The 12755-nt window shown below is 48.6% G+C and overlaps 1 protein-coding gene; it reads right to left on the bottom strand.

Annotated features, from left to right (window-relative positions):
* Nucleotides 1-9132: 9132 nt before the first annotated feature.
* On the bottom strand, nt 9133-10649 carry GSTUM_00004781001 (uncharacterized protein; the record flags this gene model as incomplete). XM_002836551.2 has 3 exons in its annotated part: nt 9133-9595; nt 9652-9909; nt 9963-10649. 3 exons carry the CDS (start codon nt 10647-10649, stop codon nt 9278-9280), a joined length of 1263 nt encoding a protein of 420 aa, XP_002836597.1. The 3' UTR covers nt 9133-9277.
* Between the last annotated feature and the right edge of the window lie 2106 nt (nt 10650-12755).

The raw sequence follows: 12755 nt of genomic DNA, 5'->3' as shown, positions 1-12755 counted from the left end.
CTTCTTGCTACTGTTGGTATTCTTGCTGTACTGCAAACATAGCAGAACCTAGACCTCAAGTACCCACACTCTTTAGCCCACCACACCGTAAACGTAGTACAGTATTCCATACTCTCCCCATCCCACCTATTCTGCAGCCCATCTCAAAAAGATTTTGTCCATTCTGCTACGCAATTTCCATTGAAATTATGATGCCACCACCTGGCCTTGAACGCAACCTTCTTCCTACAACCTCCACAGGCAAAGTCATGGTCCAGTCCAATCAGAAACAGGTACCTGCATTTCATATGAAATGGTAAAACTAGAAGTATGCAATAGCCACCCTTCCCATGGTAAATCCCAAATCTATCACATCTCTAGTTGTTGGTTATATCAAGGATGTTACCATCACCCCTGTCCACGTAAAATACCCTACGGAACAGGTTTCCGACCACCACCCTCACATTGTCAAGGTCTTCTTTGCCTAATAGCACCTACAGCCCAAGTCAGTTGTGCTTCTGCCAGCATATCACCCACTCCCCAATGTGTTTGTTGATAAGCAGTTTGACCAGGTTAGGCCTTCTATCTTTAAATCAATCACAGTTGACCAAATGCATTCGGTCACCACCCCAACTGCAATCCTCATGCCTCTATAACCCGGCCCCACTGCATAACTGTACCAAGACGTATTTGTCTATCCTGGTAAGCTCCCTCAAATGTCGGAGCTTGGTCGGCTCCCTAGAGTAGTATTCGTGGCCTTGGGCAAGGTACCATGCAACCTACTCATACTGCCTCATTTTGCGTGCCACCATGCTATTCCTAATACCAAAACTGTTAACAATGGGAATGCCAGGGCTCCTTCCAACTGAGCTCTATGCAATAGAGTAAAATATCTCTTTTTCGGGAATCTTCATATGTTCAGAGATTTATTGGAAGCCAACAAACTCGAATGAGTTCAAAAGCGGCATGAGTGTGTCCCATACTCCAGCTGTCTTATCATCACAACTTATATTCCTCACTATGATAAGCACTGGTAGACAATTGAGCAGGACTTCTACTTTTTGACAAATGCAAAACAACAGGATAGCCTACAAGACATCAACAACCACCATTATCTCGCATTCTACGATCGACCACAACAAAGGTACACTGAATCTACATGATCCCACTATCTTACCATTCAAGACGACTACTCATGCACAGGTAACCATCTTACCAGTTTTGGATCCATCTGTGTATACCTTTACTGTCTCACATCCCCCACTCTCAGATACCCTGAACGCCACCAGTGCTTCTGTCTTGTCCTGATCAATACAAATAACAGGGCATGTGACCATCACCTTGTCAGAATTGGTTATCACCTCCTGTGTCCCATCAAATTCCCATTCTGACCGGATCACTAAACACCACTAGAATTTTTCCCCGTAATGATATGTGGTCATACACATGAAACACCTCTGCTGCAGGTAGTGCTCTTGAACCACAACAGGTGTTATCCCAAACTCCACCCAGAGAATGCTGTTGGCAAGTTTGGGTGGTATCTGAAATGTACAATGTATGCAGTTATTAACATGTACCTGGATTCTCTTCACATACGACCTATAGTTAGTTAAGAATTCTAACCTGTAGCATACCATTGGGAGATAGGCTACCTGGATCAGCCGGTAGGCTTCCCATGCCCCAAGTCCCTCTGCCCTCCCCCCTACCTCCTCATCAGTACTCCTATGTGCCTTCTCACCTCTAATACTCTGCTTAACTAGTACTCGACATAATGATCCCAGTGTAAAAACCGGTTTAGGAAGTATCCTAGCACTCTCTAACACTCAATCAGGTCCAGGTCCACACCACCAAAATCAATCTTGTTCTACACCGAGTCATCCAACCCCAGCCATTGTAATTTCTGGGCAGAGAAGTTCATACTTCTCCCCCAGGCCATCCACTGCCAGTCCTCAAAGGTTTTCTTGGCCACATCAGCTATGATAGATCTCGAAGTCCCAGCCACTAAGATCATACCATCATCAACGTATGAACTATATATGCGAGTAGCCGACACTCTAACCTGGAGTCTTGGTAAAGAAGAAGGCTGAGGGTAAGAAGATAGTCAAGAAGGCCAAGAGGAGTGAGGAGAACGCAGTCAAGGGAAAAACAGGGGCGGAGTACAAAGTGAAGAAGCTGACTCCCATGGAGCTTATACCATCACTGAAGTACTTCAAGAGGAGGTGCCAGATAAGGTCTGGAACAAGAAACAGGAGTTGTCGACCCGGGGGAGTAGTAGCTTGCATAGTTTTCGTTTCTCCCTAGGCCTGGTGAGCACAAAGACTAGCAGCGCTACGGAATCCCTCTTTTAATATATGGTACAATATGTGCATTAAATGTGGGGAGGAGGCTGAGAAACCGGGAGAGGATGTTTAAGGTGTTTTCATTTGTTGATTTATTTTTTGTTTAGAAGCTGCTGTGGGGTGTTGATGGGAGGGTTGTAGATAGTGAATGCGGTGGGATAGAGTTGATTTCCTTTGTTAAAGAAAGTGGAGTTGAGGTGTGGGCTCATGCAAGTAGGGTTGAACTGTTTAATGTTGTTTAGCACCAGGAGTATATATGTATTATTTCCTTTGTTGATAGGGGGAGGGGGTTGAAAGGTTGTGCGGAGGTGTATATATGAACTCCACGATGAGTATTGATGATGTGGGTAGTGTGCTTGAAGTCTTCCGGGTGGTTGATGTGGTATTGGGAGACTTTAATGCGGAGGATGAGATGTGGAAGTAACTAGAGGTTAGCTACAAGTGTAGGCACGGGCACTGAGTTAGGGAGTTTGTTGTGGACCATAGGTATATGGTAGAAAGACCCCTGGTACCGACATTCGATGGTATATCATACATTGACCTTGTGATATATCAGATCCTGATTTTGATATGGAGATATTCAGACCAGGTTGGTGCACAGTATATGGCATTGATCGTTAAATGCCAAGTTAGTTTTCCTGACAATATGGTTGAGTCCTGGCTGTACTGGAAGATGGCTGACTGGGGGAAGCTCGGGAAGGTCTGGAGCGATGTCTGAACAGCTCTGGATGAAAGCTTATTGGGACTAGTTTCTAGTTGGGTGGATGAGATGCCCCAAGTGCCCCGTGGTGGTGGGAGATGTGGGTGGTGTGGTGATGAGTTGGAGAAGACACGCACAGATGTGTGAAGACTGCGCCAGATGGGTGATGCACACTGTGAAGACTACCGGTTGGCCAGGAGGATTTACTGGGGGATGATGGACTTGGCAAGAGACTCGTATATTGAGAAGAGGATCACCAAGTTCTTGCCCATCCTGTTTCTTCCCATCGACCTGTTATTTGTAAGAAGGTGTAATTCTTTCTTTCTTTCTTTTTTTTCCCTTTCCCTTTCCCTTATCAAAACAGGTTTTTGGGAAATTATGTATGATACTGTACTTGTAGAGGAGGTATTGATAAACTGCTTAGGTAGTATCTTCCATCGTGAAAGTGGTTATCAACTAGCATCCCGAGCTAAAAAATAATAATATTTACGGTATCATAATACTTGTAATAATTATGATAGTTATTTTTTTGCTCTACTTTACTCAACTACTTATCATACTCATCCGCCTCAGGGGTCTATACTTTTTTCCATCGGGCGACAAACAATACTCTACAGAACGGCACCATACTGTGCATCATTAACGCTTCACTGTTTGCGAAATTATATGACATAACATAGCCACTATAATTAGAAGTAACTTCTGCTAACCAACCACACAGCACGATCCACCGCAGCCGTGAAGAGCCGCGAGCTAGGGACCGCGGCAAAAAAGAAACCACTGCATTAATCATTGATAGGCTATCAGATGCATCAATTAAAAAAGTGTACTTACTATACTACAGTGAAGCGCATACTGTATACTCGAGTAATAGGACGCCTCGTGATTACCTCCCTGCGAACACACCATCCAAGTCACCGGAGTTTTTTCCCATTGGTAGCACGACGCACCAAGAAGCCAAGTGCCCGATTCCTTGTGTCTCACAGAAGGAGGAAGGGAGGAAGAAGGGAGGAAGGGAGGGAGGGAAGAAGGAAGGAATGGACCGTGCCGCAGGTTGCTCAATATTTGTGGCGCGAGTGCACACGACGTCATACCAGAGTGCAAGAGTTTGTGCTACCCGCGTCATCGGATGTTCCATAGTTATACACGGGGTGCAAGTGATGGCTCCTGCGCGAGGTGAATCTGAAATGAATGGGCGTAGAGTACGAGTACAGTACAGTACTTGTATCATACATCTCTGTATTTACAGTATCATACAGGCAGTCGGTGAGCCCCCGCCCGTTCCACAGTATCACATAGCACACGGCAGGGTAACGGCACAAGAGTATTTGGAGTGAGCGGGGAAGTTGTCGCGGTGAATTTTTCCATTGGATGTTTGCCCTACTTGGCTCTGACACTTGAACCCGGTTCAAAGATTTGACTTCTCCGACGAGAGAAGTTTCGGGATGGTATTCACATACCCACCATTCGAGATTTCTTGCATTCTGCAAGTACACATCTCCTACACAGCCGCTGGGCAGCCCGCGGCCATACTACCGTGCTATACTCGAGTACTCATCGGGCCGGGAGGGAAGGGGGGAGAGGCGAAACGTCAACTGACCGAGTTAAAGATGAAGATTGTGCCGTTGAGCGTGGGAAGTTGAGCTTCTTCCCTATCTTACCATATAACATTATTCCCCGCAATTAATCAATCGATCAATCAACTAGACTACCCGATAGGGCGCCGAGAACGACACGGTAGCGAGAACCAGCGCCTCCCCCAGTAGAGGGAGGAGATATCGCACTTGGCCCGGGTGAAGAATGCCGACTCATCCGAGGGAGGCCGTGGTTCATCCCCCACCCCCGGCACAACCTGCCGCCTAGTCCGGTTAGTCGCTACGTAGTTATTTTGCGCTGTCATACCGCCATTACCGATTCCCTTCCTGCCGCACATTAATCTGATCGGCATTGTCGAATTTGTGTACGGTGCTATGCCGGTGGACCAGTGGCATTGGTTGCGCTCCGGTTGTGCGGGGGGGGGGCAAAGAGACACCGTATAATAAACCCGGTTGACACCGGCGCGCCCTGTGCAAAAGCTACTATCTAGTCGCTTAGTACACGCGACTTACTATTTGGTCATCACGAGATCCGGGAAAAGTCGGAGGATTTATTCATTTAGAGCAACGTGTTGAAATTCTGGATGCTTTGAGGCGGCAGGGATGTTAGGTGCCTTTTTTCCTACCGGGATGTGTATCCAGGCATGGTTTTGGTGTTTACATTGCTAGGTGAAATATAAAGCCCCAGTGGTACAGAACTGCCTGTGTTAGGCGGGCTGTAACTTGATTATCTGTAACTTGGTTAGTTAAATAAGGTCCATACTTTGAACCCTTAGACTTTTAGTTGCTTGTAGGCATATTCGCATAATAATTTATGAGGATTAACATGGAGAGTGTAAAAAATCAGAACCGTCACTTTTGTCAGCCTTTTAGCGTGGTGTTGCAGTTCTGCTGTGAATGTAATACCGCTACAGTATAATAAGCAGTCTAACGACCATTGTTTCACAAAAAGGATAAAGTGAAGGTATCATATCCTAATGGGGGTTTTTTATTTTAAAGAGCGTAAGAAGAGCGTAAATACGGTCATAGTTAACCGGTTGGCTTCTACTTAACCAGCTGGCATGAAGCCAGTAGGATGGGAAGATAGGCAACCGGACAGACAACGAAGAAATGCCAGAACTGAACAAACTGGCAGACAAAGCAAGCGAACAGAAACAAAACACAACGGTCAGGGGGATGCTTGAGCCTCGGCACAAGGAAAAATGAAAGACGTCCTGAAAAAGGGAAACAGCAAAAAACAAAAGTTGAATTGGGAAACTTCCTCCTCTTCCTCCTCCTCCTCCTCCTCACCACCTCCTCCTAACAACAATAATGAAAAGACGGCCCAATGCCTTCATAACTCATCCCTCCCTCCCGAGGATTTCCCCGCCAGGATTTCATCGGTAATGCCCTCCAGACCAATACCCAAATTCCTCAGAATCCTCCGATACCATCGAGCGCATTATTGAGCCCCGGTATTACCACCCCTACGACCTGTGAGGACGTACCCGAGAACCTTGTCCGGCGCTTCCCCCAGCTGGGAAAATATCCTCCTTATTTCATCCAGGGCTCTATCGAGCATCCTACCCTGAACCGCGTCCACCGGGACGCCGTAGGCCTCCTCAATCCGAGGCACGACGAACCGCAACCAGATTTCGGTTTGCTCGCTGCTGATTGGTTCTGTTCGGACGGGAGGGGAATTGGTTAGCAGAGGAGGGGGGCAGAGTATGGTTAGGTGCAACCAGAGGGGTTTATGCGTTAGCTTACCAGCGATATCACGGAGCGAAGCTTCGTCCCTAAAAAGACTCGAAATGGCGTCCCGGATCGTTTGCTCCCTCGACGGCGGGTTGACGGGTATGATGGATAGGGATGGCATCCTGAGGTGATGGCAGGGATGGGGGGTCTCGGAGTTTTCGGGTGTTTTCTTGTTTGTTGGAGGACCAGAAATAATCTACTGTTTGTTTTGGCGTTAGTTTGAATATATCACGATAACCTCTGATTGCTCATAGGGTGCGATTGAAGGGGATTGAGCAAGAATGTGGTAGAAGCATACCGGGCTGTTCGCGATGCTATCTGGAAACTGCTGTTCAGGAGGACTTTGTCCCAAAGACGTTTAGAGATTTTGAATTGTGCAAATAAATGTTTGCAAGATGTTGAGTTGGACGGTCTGTCCGAGAGTCGGGGATTTCAGACTTTTATAACCCAAAGACGTGCGAAGTCTGCCAGACCTGTCTGCAGTGGGTATCACTCATCCTTCACATAAAAAATCACATATCCGAAAAACGCTCAAGAGGCAGAGCACGACAGACTCACGGATCCTCAATATCCAGCTTAGACAGCCCTACAATGGTGAGGCGGTATGCAGAATTCCCGAAAGTGTTTGTACCCGTGATCTTTCGAGCCCTCGAAATCATGTAGTGTACTCTGGGTCCTGTTGGAACCAAGGCCGAGGGTAGTGCTGTTAGCCTGGCTAGTTCAGCTGCGGATTTCTCGTAGGAAATGGCCAGAGGAGAAGGTAAGTGTAGCAAAATTGAGGCTACGTAGCGACAATGACGTAAATTCCTTAGGGAATTTTCGTCGGATTGAATAGATATTTGGTGTGAGGTAAGCATGGAGCACAGTTGTGCCGTGGGAGTGGTGCAAGGGAAAAAAGGACTTGGAGAGGTTAGTACCGGCTATGAGTCTCCACTTGATGCCCGAGTGCGCATTTTGACGATATCAGATAGTATTAGATATCCCATGCTCACCGCAGCTGCTTCAGCCCTCAGCTGGAAGCCTTTTGCCCTTAGTGCTTCATATTTGATCTTCTTCGCCTGAGCAAAGACGGAGGAAGTGAGAATCCCTTGTATGTTGTACCCGAGTGATTACCCATGAAAAAGACATCTTTCCCATAACGGCCAACAAGGCTGGGATAAAGTAGACTTAAAGGCCGACAGAAAGGTATGATACACAATAGAAGCAATCTCCAAATCCTAGGCAAGAGAGGCGTTCTCGAATCCTCGAATCATAACACAAGACCCAAGGCGGCCAATCGGGTTTAATCGAATTCTGTTTCCGGACTTGTCCATGCTTTAAGCAACCCGGGTTAAGCAACAAGCCCTGTTTCTTAATTAGACGTGCCAATATCATACATCGGAAATTTTTGGTTGGCATGGGCCCATACCCTTCACTGCTTTTTCCCTATACAAAACGCCCCCATCTCAAAAACGTTGCTGGTCATCCGTCAACTCCCGCAATTGGAAAAACAGGGGACGCAGAGAAAGATCAACTGGACAGGGTAGACTCCATCTTGAGTTTTATGGTGGTTCGGTACGAAAGCCTATGGGATTCCTGGGATATAGTGTCATTGTGCATCATGCGCCAGGGGTTGTATCCATATGCGTAGGTGCGCAATTCTAACATATTATACCAAGGACGAATATATTATTGTGCGATCCCAGAAACCAATAGCTGGTTTTCCAGTTCCTTTTCGGGTTTTGAGTATCCTCACCCGTGTAGTATGTACTTGTGGGATAACTGGCCGGAGCCTTGCGCATGTCCGGTGGCTCGACGCGCTATGGTGCCCATGGCCATCGCAGGCCAGCAGACTACGAGGTGTTGTCCGTGAGATACACCTTAGAGACGAGTGATTAAGATAAAGTAGTGTTAATAATTGTACTTCGGACTGGATGTCTGAGGTATCAACTATCAAATGTCATGTGCGGTTTGTGTCCTCCATACTGCTGGCCGGTAGTTAGTGAGACGATCCGTAAACATTGCAAATGTAGTGAACACACTCTGCTGACATGTGCCCAGCACCCCTCCCCCCCACCCCTACAGTGCCTGTGCCTGGAAAGTCCTTGACCGCAGTGCCTAAGGCTGAACAGCCAGATTTCAGTTATTTGGCTATTCCGTTACCACATATTATTATTTTTGAAAAAGTGATTTGTTGATTCTTGTTATCATGTCGTGGACTTGGGATCGGTCAAGAAAGCTAAGAGAGGGCAGATATAATAGAGATGGGGATAAGGGCGTGCGCCTCAAATCAGCCCACAAATGCTCGCTGAGATCGTGGAGCCAATCGAATTATCATAGCCTTTCATCGTGAGGGCATGCTCTTAGATTCCGCGGAAACCCCGAGAATGGTGTCTCACCGCAACGACGTCGTGGAATTTCCAGCTGCACTAGATTGTTGCATCTGCGAAGGCCTCTTGGGATTTAATTTCAATTGCACAATACAGTACTGTGCGGTTTTTCAAGTATTCAGAACGGGAAAGGCAAACGATCCAGTTATCGTACGTATAACTGGTTCCTCCGCAGGTAACAAATTTTGTGGAGATAACTGCAACCAACTCCTACAACCGGGCAACTCGAGTTCCGAATACAGTGCCTTAAAAATCCCCGAGTGGGATCTTCCAATAATGCGGCGATTGTGGTAGTGATCACCGACGATCACTCGCAAACCTTCTCAAACCTTTGGAGTTACTTTTGAGCTACGAGGGCCGATTGACCGCTAGAATGCCGTATGCCTAGACTCAATCGACTAGAGTTTCTTAAGGTCGGGGACACAGGCCCTGAAGCTACACTACCTCCCTCATAGCTATGAACGAAAAGAAGAAAGTGAAAATAAGCACAAAGAAACCTCAGTGAAAAACTGGGTTAGATCGAAGAAGTAAAAAAAAAAAAAAAAGACGCGGCAACCCCACCTAGCCCGCAACTGCAAGTAATGCCTGGATCTCCTCCTTAGTAAACCCTAGGATATACAAGACGTCTAGCATGGTTTCTGAGTTGAGTCTTGCGGGTGCCGCAACCTGAACAGAAGGTTTTGCATTAAACGCAATGCCGAGACCAGCTTTCTTCATCATTAGTAGATCATTTGCACCGTCCCCGATTGCCATAGTTTGTTCAAGAGCGATCCCGTTCTCTTTGGCGATCTCTTCGAGCAAGAGCGCTTTACGCTCTGCATGCACGATGGGGCCACTAAGGTCCCCAGTGAGAAATTTACCGTCTTCCGAAACAACGAGCTATCGCATCCTTGGTTAGCAGATTATCGGGTATTCTTTCCGAGTGCTATTCATACATTATTTGCGTGAGCGTAATCGAAATCAAGCTGCCCTTTAACATACTCAGCCAACGGAATGAACCCGCCACTGAGAACTGCCAGTTTGTACCCAAGGGTCTTAAGCGCACGGCATAGCTCGCGGACACCTGGGGTAAAAGTGATGCTGGATCTAAGTTGCTGAAATACTGTTGAGGGGACTCCTTTTAGAAGTGCAGCTCGCTGTCGAAGAGATTCTGTGAAGTCTATTTCCCCATTCATTGCACGGGCGGTGATAGACTATAATGGATTAGGAGCTGGATAGGGAATAGGTTTCGGGGGGCAAACAATACCGAAACCTGGTCCTCTACCCCAATGAACTTGGCGATCTCGTCAATAACTTCCTGCTCGATTAATGTCGAGTCCATGTCGAACACAGCAAGACGCTTGTGCCGCCTGAAGATATCATTCTCCTGTAAAACAAGCTCGACATTCCACTTCCTCTCGAACTTCCATAGGCTAGTGTGTCTTCTTAATTCACTAAGGTGTAACATTTCTGGCATGGACAGAGTGATCTCCATGACTTTTGGATGTTCAGCAGAGTCGAGGCAACGATGGTTGGTCCCCCATTTCTTCCATGGCACATGCAACTCATCAATTGTCTGGATGAACTCGAACATAGCCATGTCTGAAATGTAGGGTCCGAAATTGACATATTGTTTCTCAACATTGATTTCTTCTCCGTCGACTGTGATTAGGGACTGATTGGGGTTGTAGAAGAGGGTTGCGACCAATTGCAACGCGGACTCGGTAAGCACACAATTCTTATGCGAAACCGTATGCACAATCCCAGAGTTTTTAATCAAGACGCGTTTGCCCTCGGGCGTAATTATTTCAACTGGAGTTGTGAGGTCTTCGTTTGGAGTAGGAGGCGCTCCGTGGAGATCTCTAATGTGAAGTGCGGCGTTATAGCTTGCGGCTCTTGCAAGTCCCTGCCTGGGCGCGGGGGGAGATATGTTGGACGGTTCGGTCCGGCTCATGATGATGAGGTTAGGGAGAAGGAAGGTGCACCGGGGATAGGGAAGCCGTCTAGTGGCTTCGAGGGGTGAAGGAAGGGAGATAAACAATGTGTGAAAATACGGCCATAAATGAGCGAAGACACAGGGTAAAAAAAGAAGGGGGAGGGGCAATGCAGGTGGCTCTTTCTTTTTGTTTGGAGGGAAGGTTTTTGGTTGCCAAGTTTCAACAGCCTGGCAAAAAGGTTAACTAGCCAAACATATCCCTGTTCCGGTTAATGGTTTCCTGCTCATGTCCCTTCCTTCTACCAGACCCCATAAGTTACCCCTCCAGTGCTCACAATCTTTTGTTTTTTATTGGCTAAAACTGAATTATCACGGCTTCTTGAAACAAATTTTTGTTTACATCTCTACGAATTTTCGATTTCCTGGGGCTACTTTTCTTGAGTAGTGCCCATGGATGCCCGCAAGGTTCCCCCTGGGGACTTTGTAACAGTCCGGTCATCGTCGCCGATGGCTAGGGACTCCTCCTCTTCCTCCTCCTCCTCCTCCTCTGCTGGTGGCCATACCAGTGCTCTTCCCCGGGGCGGCCGTGCCCTGGTACCGATTACTACGCGGTCGTACGATGTTTCTGGATGGGACTTTGGGTTCCTCCAGTTTAACCATGTATATGGTTGTCGGAATGCCTGTGATGAGGATTTTGACAAGTGCGTGAGGATAGTGGTCCCTAACAAGGGCCCCCGAACGTACAAGGAGGTTGAAGGGATTGTGGGGGGTTTTCTGGGTGCACGCGGCTGCCATGAGCAGTGCGGTGTGGCCAACGGGGAGGCATTCGGACTGCTTCGGCGATACGATTCGGCCGGGGATTCGAGCTTTGCCCCTGCGGCATCTACGGTTTCGGTGTGGGCAGCCTCCTTTGGGGAGGTATCGGAGGCCTAGTTGGAAGAGGGGGTGAGAGCGTGTACTGGAGGGGACGGGTCTGGTAACAGGGTTTACGGGATGCCGGCGGAACGGTTGGGGGTGTTCGCTGGTATGGAAACGGCACGGCCCACCTCTGGTAGGTGGAAGGATGTGCAGGAGAAGAAAGGGGTGTTTGGGACTGGTCCGCGTTGTGGGGGGGGGGCGGAGGGAGAAAAAGACGGGTGGGATGGAGGAATTGTTGTCCGGCTTATCTAGCGGTGAGCGTAAGCTCTATGCAAGATATCGCGACGATGATTCGCGTGACGGGGACTATGCGTCGCCCGTGAAACGAGGGGTTGCCCCGGCGTCGAAGGGACCAACCAGAGCCGCTGTTGGCAATGCGCCGACAGAACGCAGGCTCGAACCGGCCGTCCCGATGCCATCTACTGGCCAATCGATCGAATGCAGGCGACCGGTTGTCCCAAAACGTCGACTTGATGCTGGCGAATTGGTGAATTTGGAGGGGAAGAGGTTGGGGTCGAGTCCCCCCAGTGAGGCTATCGAGTGGTCCACGTCTCCGGCGTGCCATTTTGAGCCCAGGGACAGGCTGCCGGTGGAGGGGGGGAGGAAGATGCTGGCGGTGTCTGAAGTTCCAGACACATTTGGAGAGGTGAGTTGTTCCCCCCTGTTGGGGTGGTGGTGGGGTGCGATTCGAGGATGGAGCTTGGGGACGGGAGGAGCTCCAAGGTTGATGGGCTTGGGGACAGCAAGTGGGCTGCCCCGAGTGGTGTTGAACTCACACTGCCCTCGACTGGGTTGAGTGGTGAGAAGGGGACCGGTGTGTGGGTGCCGTCTACTCCGATGGACATGAGCACGCCCCCACCCAGTTTGGTGGATGTTGGGATGTTGGAGTGTTTGGAGGAGATGGCCCAAGGACAGAATCTGCCGGCCGTGACGGAGGAGGATTATGGTGGTTTGAGGGGTGTGGTTGAGAGGTTGCTCCGGTTGGTGGAGGAACATGAGGAGAGGATTGACCGGCTGGAGGGTGAGATCCGGGAACTTCGTGTTTTAAGGATGACCAGCGGTCATGGTATGGTGCCCCCCCTTTGGATGCTGATAAAGGGAAAACTAGTGTGACGTCGGCCCCTGTGGCCCAGTCTGTAAGAAAGGCTGCTGGGACGGGCACGGGAAAGATTGGGGGTGGAAAGGGTACGGGCAAGGACAATAGGC

The sequence above is a fragment of the Tuber melanosporum genome (genome assembly GCF_000151645.1).
Source record: "Tuber melanosporum whole genome shotgun sequence assembly, scaffold_15, strain Mel28".
NCBI lineage: Eukaryota > Fungi > Ascomycota > Pezizomycetes > Pezizales > Tuberaceae > Tuber > Tuber melanosporum.
The sequence above is the reverse complement of the archived record's forward strand: the minus strand, read 5'-3'. Positions and strand labels throughout refer to the sequence as shown.